Source organism: Polyodon spathula, chromosome 2 (assembly GCF_017654505.1).
Source record: "Polyodon spathula isolate WHYD16114869_AA chromosome 2, ASM1765450v1, whole genome shotgun sequence".
NCBI classification, from domain to species: Eukaryota; Metazoa; Chordata; class Actinopteri; order Acipenseriformes; family Polyodontidae; genus Polyodon; species Polyodon spathula.
Genome location: NC_054535.1, coordinates 32,500,956 through 32,514,216, shown reverse-complemented (window position 1 = coordinate 32,514,216; position 13,261 = coordinate 32,500,956). Strand labels below are relative to the sequence as shown.

Sequence of the window (13,261 nt, the reverse complement as noted above, 5' to 3'; positions counted from 1 at the left end):
ATGTATGCAGATATTTTACTGATATATATAAGAAGGGACGACTAGCAGTGTCAAACTTTATTTTAATATATAATACTGCTTTTTTTGCGTTAAAAAAAAAAACAAGAACATTATAAGGCAATATGGCAGTTTTGCAGCTCCAGCTGGAAAACAAGGGGTTACATTTTGATGCAATTTGGGATATGTTGTAGTTGATAGGGTTACCAGCAACTTTAATAGGAATCACTTTTATGATTATGAAAACTGTTGGTTAACTTTCTTTTTTTTCCCGCTTCTTAAATAATTTCTAGGTTTGGACCCTGCCAAAGATCCCTGTCTAAAAGTCAAATGTAGCCGTCACAAGGTGTGTGTTGCCCATGACTACCAGAAAGCAAGTTGTATTAGTGAAAGAAGGATGACAGAAAGGTAAAAAATTGTTTTCATACAATTTCATTTATTATAGTAACTAACTGACTTGATCCAATATTAAAACTCTACTGCTTGTTTGTCAAAAACATCTGTGAAGCACTATTTGTTATTTCAGTGAATAGCACCATATGCTTGGACTTTGAGAATTGATTGTTAGAATGTACACATTTATTTTCAAATGTAAACAGATGTTAACACCAAACACAGTAGTTTAGTGAGCTTTCATTTTGATACAAACAGTTACAGTCACGAAAAAGTGTTTTGGTATAATCTGATGTCCAGTGTTAAAGGCTTTATTCTTGCAGTTGCCTTTCAATAAATGTGAGTAAAAACTTTATGTGAATAAAGTTGAAAGAGATAACATAGGAATATATAAAACATAGGAGCCAGATAACAGTTGGTAATATGGATTGTCTAAAGCCGTATTCCCACAGAAAATGCAGGATCAGCTCCAGCACTGCTGCTACATTTCATTTTCTAAATTCACCTTTTGCACACAACAATATTGGCATTTCAGTATCACCAGTTTGGCAGTTTACCCCATTTACACAGAAGGTGGATGTTCTCATGTTAACATAATTTGCAAGTGTTCAGTACTGTGATCAAAACAGTGATACTTTTGGTACTTGTCATGGTATGCGTGATATTTTTACTTTCGGAATGTCACACTAATCAAAATGAGCCCATCCTTTGGGGGCTCAGCCACTTGTGTTATTGCGATCTTTTATCTTGTGGTACTTGCTTTTCAATGATTTTAATTTAGCCTTGCTTTTTATTACACACAACACTGCATGTCATTATCTTTTCTAATATTGTAGAATACACATTAGCATCTTGCACAGTTCCATCAATTTGTGCATTTATCTCTTCTTCTGCTTTGATAGTCAAAAGTTCCCATACTTCTTTTTCGGACCAATTACTGCCTCGGTCAGTTGCCATTTTGTTGGTTTTATTTCTTCAAGCAACACGTGGTGGAACAGGAAATTGCGTTTACTTAGGGGAAAAAAAACAAGCACCTTGAACGCAAAATGCAGTGTCAGTAGTGGCGTTGCAGTTTACACTGAGAAAAAGCCATTTCAGTACTGGCACAGAGCCGTGTCTGAACCACATCAAAAGGTGGTTCAGTGCCGACATAAAGTGTGACTACTTTTTACCAGCATTTCCAATTTACACTGAAAGTGATACCGCATCAGTGCCGGCACAGACACAGCAATTTGCTTTTGTGTAAACATGCCTAAAGAGTGTTCATAAAATCCAATGTATTGAGTTTTACATAGATGAGGTCATGTAATAAAAACACAAATTTCTAATAATTTAATATGCAAGAAACCAATTTTATTTAAATAACTATTACACTTTTCTTCTTAAATACTTTAACAGGTCTGTCATGTGACCGTTTTGATTTAGGCTTGCAAAATAATGTTACAGCAACCATGTAGCATCAGAGTGGGTCATAATATCATTCTGTGTGTGAAAGCAACTGAGTTGAAATATACAGACGGAGAGTCTTAAACCATTCTCTGTGTCTTCTTGGTTTTTGGTCACAAACACCCCTACTGACAAAGAATGCTTTTAGAAAGAGTCATAAACTAACTGCTCGCTGAATGACTCTTTTAGCGCCGCAAGCCAGACAGGGTTGGGTACTTTGACATAAAGGACAGAAAACAGTCCATTTCATAAATCCAGCCGACAGGGGGCGGAATAGCGGACCAATGGAGAACAAGGAGTTGAATCGGAACGAGAACAACCAATGAGAAACACTCCACGTGGACTCAGGCACCGCCCAAAATAACCAAACTCACCAATCACCGGGTGGAACTCAGACAACAAAATCATCAACACAACTTTCAGAAAAGCTGGACTTTGCCCCATGAGAGAGCTCCTCATGCTAGAAGTGTGCCCCACAGAAGGAACAGCGCTCCAGGCAAGAGAAAGAAGGCTTGGAGTTCAGAAGATCAAAATGGAAGCTAAACTACTCTGAAAAAAGTTTCTGAATCATGGGAGCAATAGTGCTCGAATTCACGGAAGGCAAGGAAGAGCCAGTGTTCTGATATGTTACTAAAATCAGCTTTGAAGAGAGCCTTAGCTCTTTGCCTTACGAGAGACTGAAACAGTAAACTGAAGCATAGCCAACCATACAGAAGAATTGCAACAAGAACACTTCTACGAACTGCATAACTTTCCAATTGCAACGCATTATCTAAACTGAGTTATGTCTGATCAACACAACTATTTCTAGTTGGAAAACTGCCAACAACAAAGATAATGCTGCAAGACTAGTGGAAATCAACAAGCTGACCTGATTTGAAAATAACTTTTTTTTTTTTTATTGTGAGTCTACGCAACAATGCATACTTCAAGCAAAGTACCATCTTCATTAGGACTTCAGATCCAGAGAGCTGCAGTGTTCGTCACCAGAGAAGGTTGACTTCTTTATCTGGAAATGTTAAATATTTTATGACTTGAGAAAGTAACTGAAGCAAATGTGATCAAGTGGATAAACTGTTCTAGGAATAGAATATAACTTTGTGTTTTAAAATGTGTAAAAAAATTATTTTGTTTGTTGAAATGTGGTAGATCACGTCTAAATTAAATTAACACGGTAAAACTTTTGCTAAATTAGGTACTTGAATGTTGGATTCCGTTCTGAATGGGAAATTGAATTAATTCTTGTGCATATTGACATGATCGATTACAACGAGAAACGGGTATTGAAAATACTAATACAAAGTAGACACTTTGTGTGACAAGCCATATTTAATATTAGTATATTAACCATGTATGCTAATGATGTTATGGTTGTTGTAATCGTTTGACTATGGAATTAATGAACTGTATACTATTCACGCATATCTCTAACCAATAGCCTTTCCTTTCTGTAATACAGGCAGTCCTCGCACTTACGAAACAATTGGTTTCTGAAAGTCACGTTGTAAGTCGAAGCACCTTAAGTCGAAGCACATTTCCCATATGAATAATGTTATAAATTGGGATAACGTTCCTGACTCATCAGCCAGATAATATAGTTTTACAAAAATGTAATGCAAATATTTATTTAAATATTTACACTCACCCTGGTGATTACGCGCATATTACTCAGACAACTACCTGGCTTTTTTAAAACTGTAGACTCTGGGCTTTCCAATGAGTTTGTGGTACTCCTAGCAGGAAATAAAGCAGGATGTTAAGCCCCTCATCATGTGCCAGAGTTCACAGCTTAGGTTTTGTTTTGAGTCTATTGCTCTTATCAGACATTCTTAACGGCAAATAAATAAAAAAAAAACATGCATATAAAAACCCCCCAAAAAAATGCTAGACTAAGTCAGGGCGTACACGACAGGTACAGCAGTTCGGACACCGAGCATACACACATGACACATGGCTCGTGTCTCGCAGTGTTGTAAATGCCGTATCGATGTAGTAAAGTCGAAGCAGGGTAATAATGCAAAGGAGTCGAAACTGTCGTGCGTCGTAAGTCGAATCGTCATAGGTCGAGGATTGTCTGTATTACATTAGTTGTGCACCCTTTTTATTCTTAAATAAACTATTCCTTTATATTTCTGACATTTTGTGTGAATGTCGGTTATTGTCTAAGGGAATCCAACTTCTACATGATCTCGGACTTAAATATGGTATGTCTCAGTTATTAACATTTGGACATTCTTAAATAGGGCGCCTAGAGACTACTTAACACAAAACAGTACATTTAAATAGTAATATAACACAATTATACATAATACACACAGGGGCGGGGGTACCCAGCCACACTGCCCTACTGCAAAAACAGGCAATTTCAATTGTTCTCCCTCTCAGCGTGAGAGAAGGGTTTTAATCCAGGTACTTCCTGGTGCCGAAACAAGATGGCGGCTTCAGACCGATCCTTGACCTCAGTCAGCTCAGTCTATACTTGAGAGTATGGAGGTTCAAGATGCTGACAATGCGGCAGCTGTTGCAGTCAGTAAGGTCAGGCGACTGGTTCACTATAGTGGACCTCAAGGACGCCTACTTTGACATCCCTATAAGTAGGGGTCTACCTAAATTGCGGTTTCGTGGATTTCGCGGAAATTGTGAAATTGAGGGGTCACCACGAAATTCATCTCTTTTAGGAGCCAATGCATACAAACAAGTTCAGAGAGAAAAAAAAAAAAACTTGTTTAAGTGAACAACTGCACAACGCAAGCAACGCAAACTACGCATCTTCCTTCTGTAGAGATCCCTTTTTTATTCCTTCGCCGTCCTGTTTGCATTGCACTTAAGCAAAAAACAAACAAACAAAAAAATGTCCACAAATAATATTTACAAAAAAAAAAATATCCAAAGCGGTAAACTTTCTTGTTTACTATTCAAATGACAACGAAGTTTTAGTCAACCTATCAATGCATCTTTACTGCTTTTCTGTGACCTGTAATGTGAGCTTGGGGGTGGGACAAAGTTGGTGCTGCATTTAGTTTGCTAAAATCTAGTTTTCAGCATTGGAGGTAAAATATTAAAAATGGACGACAAAAAAGCAAAGTATATTTCATCTGGTGATTATTTCAATATATTTCCCAAATAAACTGTACATGCAGATTGAGGTAATTGTTTTAAATATCTTAATATGTCTGGAGAAAATACGATCGATCGCTATTTAGCTTCAGAATCACACATTAAACAAAAGGCTATTACAGAGGCTGCTGAACAGAACGTAAAATAAACAGCTTTCAGAAGCCAAACTGGAAAGTCAGCCCAGACAAAAAGTATTCCTGTCTGCAAGTTAAATCAAAATGAATGATGAATGAAAATGAACTAGCACAGCCACCTTACTTTAACCTGCTGCTTACTTTTTCGCAGAATTTTAGACCCGAATAGCCACGTTTTCTTTGTTTTGACTCGGTACTAATAAAATAAATTATTGGATGGGACAAATAATATGACAACGAACGTGCTGCGTACATTGCCTTTATTAAAGTATGCCAGATGCCCTTGGGTAACCAAGTTTTGTGGCTGTTTCTAATTGATTTGCACATCTGTATAATTTGGCAAAACTATGCCTTAACTTCCAACCAATTCAGTGGTTGCAGATGTGCAGTCTAAATGTATGGGCAAGTCCACCATAGGGGGATGCTGCATGCTTACCTTTAACAAATGACTGCACTCTGTTTAAGTAAGGAAGTAAGTACCACTATTTTACGCTTTATAGTGTTCTGAAATACTGTCTACTTAGGTTTATTTAATGTTTAAACATGTTGCACATGGGACTGGTCACCAACCACCTCCAGTGGTTAGGTATCATGGTGAACCAATTGAAAAACGGGTTAATGTCCTCTCAAAAGGCATAAGCCTCAGTTCCAGAAACATGATCACCAATCTGTCGGACGACTGAATCCAGAGGATAACTGTCTGCCTGGAGCTGTTTTGGCCCAACGCAGCAGTGCAGATACTGACCTTCCAGATACTTCTGGGCCTAATGACAGCAGCATCCCAGATCCTTACACATGCGCCCTCTAAGCCTAGTTCAACCACAGGGTCTGGCACCCTGTCTTAGAATGCCACCGCTTACTCACAGTGTCTTATCACTATATGGAGGCTCTCTTGTTGTGGAAACAACCAGCTCATCTGTGCTTGGGCATAGTTCTGGGCTCTGTCACAAGGAGAGAGGTGGACTACAGATGCTTTAAACTAAAACAAGTTTTAAACTAAAACGACTGTGAATTACTGTTTTAGATAATAATGCTTTTCTGTTGATCTCCCCACATACACAGCTATTAGTTATTAACTTGTTATTCTTACAAATCAGTACATCATTTCCACATATACTACTATGAAACAATAGGGAAATGTTTCTATTTCCTGAGTTTCAATCCACATACCTGACTCTCAAATCGCTGCCTTACTTCTCTGACATCAGTCGTTTTTGGTAAACTCCAAGCTACTGTGTTGTTAATATGTTGCTTGTAATTTCCAGATTGATTTTAAAACGTTTCAGACAGTACTTCTCATTTTTGAGTTTCCATTTTGGAAGAAAGACCCTGTGTGTGTGTGTTTTTTTTTTCTTTTAATACTGTAATTAGGTTATTTTGGTGTGCACTTTAAATACAAAGTAAACTGTCTTTCAGCATGTTAATGAAAACAATTACAATAATACCGCTTTTATATTCAGTACAATAATTTGTGTACAAGGTAACAGATATCACAAGATAAGGCTCGCCAAAACATTAGGTCAATGATTTGCTCCTTGCTAGTAAGTATATGGACACAATTACAATAATTCATGATATATTCATATGTGTTGCATTTTTTTTGTTGTTGCTGTTTTGGTTTTTTTTGCATTGTCACATCTCATCTAAATCTTCAACTAAATTTCATTTTTTTTCAGCTAGTCACAATTTCTTCAAGTCTGTCATAAACCTAAATTCAGCTCACTCTGAGGTCTATAAAGAGCAAAGGTTCCACCAAACCTGAAACCACCTATATGTGTCGTAACTGTCAGTTAAATTGGAGAAAGCGCTGGGAGGATACGCAGCGTGTCTCATAATATGAACATTGGCCCAATGTCTTTATGCTCATGTGAAATTTGACAGGAAAATATAACTTTCACTGAGCTCACTTTTGAGTTTTTTTTTTTTTAAATAACTGCCAAGTATTCCCAAAAGAGCACTTCCGCGGTGTGGCTGTTCTTCACGGAATAATGACGAACACTTAAGTAGCTGTTATTCAGAAAGGGTTCAGGAGCTCAATTTCAAAGGAATTCATCATGAGGATTTATTTTTTCTCTCAAATTAGCTAGGCATGCTTATAAATAAAACTCTTTATTTAAACCTTAAATTGAAGATAGCACTCTGACAACCGTATTTCCATTTGACGTTTAAACTTGTAAACATCCTATGCAGTTTCAAGCACATTATTTGTGATGTTATTTCCTGCACTTCAAACTAATAATGTATGGACATTTTTATTAACACTGTTTAGGCACTGTTTACTGCCTGATACTGTACAATGAAAAAAGCAATGCTCGCAATTACACTTTTTGTCTTTTTACTTTCAGTATGAAAGAAATTGGCCTCACCCAAAAGCCAGGGTCTAGTTCCTCGAAATGCAAGCAATGTTCTGTCTTCCATCCTGCCCCTGTCTGTGGAACTGATGGACATACATACTCCATTAAGGTGAACAGTTATTCTTCTATGATGTGTGAAACAACTTTTTTTAAGTTCTTGATTTGATTTACAAAAAAATGTTGTTTGTTTCTTTTTTTTCTCATAGCTTTTTTTTTTTTTTTAATTTTATAAATTGTCGACATGTTGCTATTAAGGCAATCCACAGAGTAAAATGAATGTATAGTACGTAGCCATGTTGTGCATAACTTGAGCAATTATTTTTTAAGTACATTTTAAGCAAAATCTGCATGTTCTCTTCTGTGTGAATTGCCCTGGGGAAAATAAATAAATAAAAAAAAATTAATTCAAGTTTAAAATCACAGTGTTTTTAATCTCACATCTTGGGCGTGAGATTATTTCACAACTATACAAACCCGATGATATATTTTAATTGAATTCTATTTGCTTTCCCCCCTCGCTGCTGGAACATCAACACATTCTACAAAACTGCTGAACAATAAACACACAGTGCACCATGGCAGTACTGAAAAAGAAGATAAATGTTTAGAGCTAGCAAAACCCTAACAAGGTTTACAAATTAGTGGATTAGGGATATTCATGTGAATCTGGATTGTTTATTTGTTGTTATTCACCACTGTTTATTTCCTGTTGTGTTTTCATGGATTACCTCTATTTTGTCTAAACAGGGATAGCTACATCAATTGCTCTATGGTATAATTAACATGAAAAGAGAAAGTAAAAGCATATCATGTGCAAATGGGAAAATTCTCTCAATTGTGGTTTAATATTAAAAACTTACGTGAATGAACTTTATAACCCTTACATGGGAAAATACCATGTCGGACTATGTGTTACCTTGACTGATCGAAAATTTTATTGGTGTCTCTATATTATAACGAATAAGTCTCCCACGGTATCCATATTAGTCAAGAGCGAAACAGCATCAGTGTCCATTGGAAGGGAAGTGCTGTATTTTATTTATATATATATATATATATATATATATATATATATATATATATATATATATATATATATATATGTTTCTGTGAAGGTTTGCACGATTCGAGGTACAGGTATAACTTAAAGTAATTATGTACTGTATTTACAGTATGTGCACATGACTTTACAGGGTTCTTTAAATTGTATCATTATATTCAATAACAGACGTGGTTAATTTAACAAAATGTAACTATGTATTTATTTATTTAAGGTAAATAGTTTTTTTACATGTTCCTGTTAAAACTATGGATCATTTAATACTGATACATTTTCATTTGTAAATTGTTTTCACTGAATATTCAATAGTTTGTTCAGCTTTTAATAGTTTCGCTTAAATACTTATGTGTTTATTTGACTGAAACAATGTACTTCTGTTTTCTAGCTTTTCTTTTTGCTCAGTGGTTTAGCTCCTATTTTTATCTCCAAGTAGTTAGAGAGCTGGATTGGAAAATTTGCCTAGCTGCATCACTTAAGTATATTTGCATGGGACACCTCTTTCATGCAATGCCCTATTCCGATTTTGCATTATTGTAAACTTACATAAAAAAAAAAAATAATATTTTGTTTCCTGTAGTGTCACAATTGTGCAGTGTAGATTAGTGTGCCAGTTATTTGTGAACAATTGTGTAAACCTTCCTAGGGGAGTGTAAAAAGCATTGCAAGATACATACTTACTGTCTGCCCCCCTCCACTATTTCAGTTCATTTTGTAATACAATGAGATGTCTTGTTTCTTGGAGTGAGTTTCAGCTTTCAGTGTTGCTTTGTGGATCACAAAATATGTTAGTGCTCCTACAGCATTAATGATTTGGGTAGAAAGCATGAGAGTTTGTGAACTCTCCTGTGATTCTTAAGGAGAGTCACAATCTGTAGGATTATAACTAACTTAAAGGATTTAGAAATACATCTATTCCCCTGATACAAGTTTATTGGCTTTAGGCAGAGGCTGTGCATTTGCTGTCAGATGTAGACATTATCAGTGCATTTTTCTAATAGATTGTATATGAAGGAGGTGTTTACTCATGAGTCTGCCTACAAGCTGTCAATGAGCCAGTGAAAAATGGTTTACAAGATCAGACAAGGACCACGTTGTTGAGTTTTTAATGAAAGAGGGGAAGGAGGCTCTCATTTTGCGAAAAGATTATACACTTTAATGTCATAACTACAATCTTAGAAACGATGGTGGTTAAAAAAGCTGCAAATGTCCTTTACCTGTGGAACATTAAAGGGTTACAGCACAGAAAGAGAGGAATTTGGATTGCAAACTCTGCACAAGCACACAGGTTTTATGTATTATATTTTAAAAAATTAAGGCACAATACCACCACTGAGCTACCCGCAATGGTATGACTCTGGTTGGGTATTGTTTCTTATCCTAAATGGCCAGTGTTGTGTTTATTCATTGCATTTTGTCACCTGAAAAATCGAACCTTTACAATTAGTGCTGGGACGAACACGGCATTTCCATGTTCGGATATTCGCTCATAATTTAAATATTCGTTTGTTTTTCAAAAAGTAATAAAAGCCATTATATTGCTCTGAACGCAGGCAGAGACAACATAGCAGCAGGGGCTGCAAGGGGGGCATCACCCGTGGCGGGTGGGGCGGGGAGGGGGGGGGGGGGGCGGGCTGCGCGGGGGGGGGGGGCAGCGGGCGGCGGGGGGGGGGGGGGGGGGGCGTGTCCGTGGCCCTGAGGACACACACGAGCGGTAATAAAAATTTCGTTATGGCACGCGGACCTTACAATATGTAACACATTAAAATAGAAAAATATTCAAGGAGTAAAGAATAAGTTGTCTAGGACTTACTTTACCCCAGTGAATTAACTACAAAACAAAGGATGTCAAATAGCAGTTCAAGTTGAACATTGTTTTGTTTATTCCTGAAATAAACAGTACATAAAGTTGACAACGCATTGTATTTATTGTTTCCTTGCCATTGCCGTTTCTTCACAGTAAACAGTGGCCATTTACTTGTGCCTTTTTATGCTAAACAAGCAAGCAAAAACTGAAATTTAACTTAAATACTTCAACTAAAACTAATGTAGAAATGGCGTTGTAAAGTGAATGAGAAAAGTACGTTTAGTACATTCCATGTAACAGAAAATCACTATATAAAAATAACTAAAATAAACACCTACCTACTGTTTAAAATAGATTGAATAACCCAAACGGTCACATAGTTGGCCTATATTTAAATCAGAAAATATTTCCTGAAACCACCTTATGCTCAACTAAGTAATGGAAATAATGCATTTCCTTGTCGAAATGTGTTTTGTTTTATCCTTAAGTTCTACATAAATGCAACCATATCTGACATCTAAGCATTTGATATGCCATCAGTACCAGGTTGTTTCAGCGGTGCAAATTAAGTGGTATGAAATTATCCTCTTATGTCTTCACCCTGCCTTTTCACTGCATTTTTAAGTGCTGTACAATTCTGATGAAATTCACTAAGAAGTAATAACAGAATAAGGGATATCAAACAATTTTTTTTTTATTTTTTTTTTAAATAAATAACACTGGGTTTGTTTTATTAAACAGTGAAATTAGTTAGCCATGTGTGTTTATATGTAACATTTTATGTTAAAGCACACCTTTCTCTAGTTAAACAGGAGAAGTATGCAAGGTAGTGATAATCTATAAAAAGAAAGCATGATTTCTCGAGTGATGCATCCGGTAAAGGCGCTCCGTGTGGAGTGCAGGATGCGCACTAAAGCCTGGATGTTCAAGTTCAAGTCCAAGCTATTCCATTGTCAACCGTGGACGGGAGCTCCCAGGGGACGGCGCACAATTCGCCAAGCATCATCCAGGAAGGGAGGGCTTAGGTCGGCAAGGGTGTCCTTGGCTCACCGTACACCAGTGACCCCTGTGGTCTGGCCAGGCGTCTGTGGGCTTGCCTGTAAGCTGCTCATAGCTGCATTGCCATCTGACGCTGTAGCTCTGGATGGCTGTATGGTGAGTCTGCAGTGTGTAAAGATGCAGGCGGCCGACGGCACACGCTTCGGAGGACAGCGCGTGTTCATCTTCACCCCTCCCGAGTAAATACTGCTAGATTTTAAAATTTGGTCGCCAAATAAAAATTTAGTGGCCAATTAATACTCTTAGTTAAAATATTTCAGTGACTTCAGTTTTCTCCTATTGATTAAATTTACACTCTAGTGTTTTTTATTAAGCAGTAGTCTTAATAGTCTCTTCAGATGGCACCGAAAACAGTTTGGATTTCAGTTTGGCATTTTATGGATGCAGAACATGACATTATAACTTACTGTACAGAATAGCAACTACTCTATGCTTTTAATGTTGTAAAAAATAAAGTTCTAAAAAAGATTTAAAACTTGATATTAGTAGCTCATCACAGCAGACTTTGAATAAACTATGAACACACTGAAGTAACTGAACAAAGCACGACACATTGTCTGTACCAGATATTATCAATGATATTACTTTTGCTAATACATTTTATGACATAATAGTAGTATACACAGTTTCTGAGACGTTTATCTTTTAACATGCAGTTAAAGAGAAATCGTTCACAAACCAGGACCATTTTTTGGTGTACAGGGCACTTGCTCCGTGTAATTTAAGAATATTTTTCTTAGTACCTATGTATAGGTTTGCGTGGACATCCGGGCAACTTAGTAACTGCATGGCAACCTCGAGCCGCTGAAAACAAACCAAGACAGATGCGGTTTCCTTTATTAATTGAAGATTTGTTACCATCTATTTGTAATACAATGGCGAGGAGCTGTGTGGTTGTTGGATGCCACAACCATGATTACATGAAAGACAAGCGGCTGTAATTTTTTTTAATTTCCTTAGCGGCATTTAAGCCCAGATAGAAGGGAAATGTGGCTTTCTGCTATAAATCGGCAGCATGAAGAAGGGTCTAAATGGAGTCCACCAGCCTCAAGAGCCATCTCCAGTGAACATTTTATTCATGGTAAACATAGTTTTACTTACAGTATAAATTACAGTAATACACAATCACAACTTATACATAAAGTTTACTCAATGCCTTTTTTAGTACTACGTACTAGTTCACCTGCATTAACATTAGGTTAGTGATATTTACGGTCCGTGAAACCATATGAAATCACCCAGGTTCACATTTTAACAGATACATATCAAAATAGTGTTAACGAGGGGGTTAGCACTAACCTACTATCGCTAGCTAACCCTCTCGGTGTGGTGCCGAAGCTGGACAGCCACAGACAGCGCACACAATAAAGAGCATTACCAATTAAAAACTTTATAACAAATTAACAATAACAATCCCCGGTGGGACACTGCTGCTGTACCCTTGAGCAAGGCAGCGTACTTTACCCACGTTGCTCCAGTAAAATTCACCCAACTAGATGTATTAGTTTACTGTATGACTAATATTGTAAGATTTCATACAATGAAGAAATTAGATTTTGTTGGGCTTTCTTAAGTCGGCAGTGTGGGCATTGCTTTAAACCTACAACATCTAATTTTAGTTTGTATCTATTATTTTTTGGGTCACGTAGGTTGTCAGCATAATTAGCCATGTCCACCGCTCGGATGTTACACAGCTTGACAACGGTTTTTTTTTCAGCGGCTGCCAGTTGCTATGCGGAAATCACTTGACTCCGCACAAACCTATTGAGTTGTTTATGGCACTACTGGGATACTAAACAACTGGCTACCAAACCAGGCGTGGAATATTGAGGTAAACGTTTGTATTCATTAACAACAAAACTAGTGCTTCATAAAAGCGGGGAGGAAAAAGCTATCG

The 13,261-nt window shown here is 37.0% G+C and overlaps 1 protein-coding gene across 2 annotated transcripts in view; it reads left to right on the top strand.

The window, feature by feature from the left end:
• The window catches only part of LOC121295399 (testican-3-like), a 76,249-nt gene that overhangs the window by 29,827 nt on the left and 33,161 nt on the right, over window positions 1–13,261 (top strand). For both annotated transcript variants that reach the window (XM_041219974.1, XM_041219966.1), the window contains 2 exons: window positions 291–405; window positions 7,433–7,550. In XM_041219974.1, the coding sequence (XP_041075908.1) occupies window positions 291–405; window positions 7,433–7,550 (233 nt within the window). The remainder of the gene's footprint in view (window positions 1–290; window positions 406–7,432; window positions 7,551–13,261) is intronic.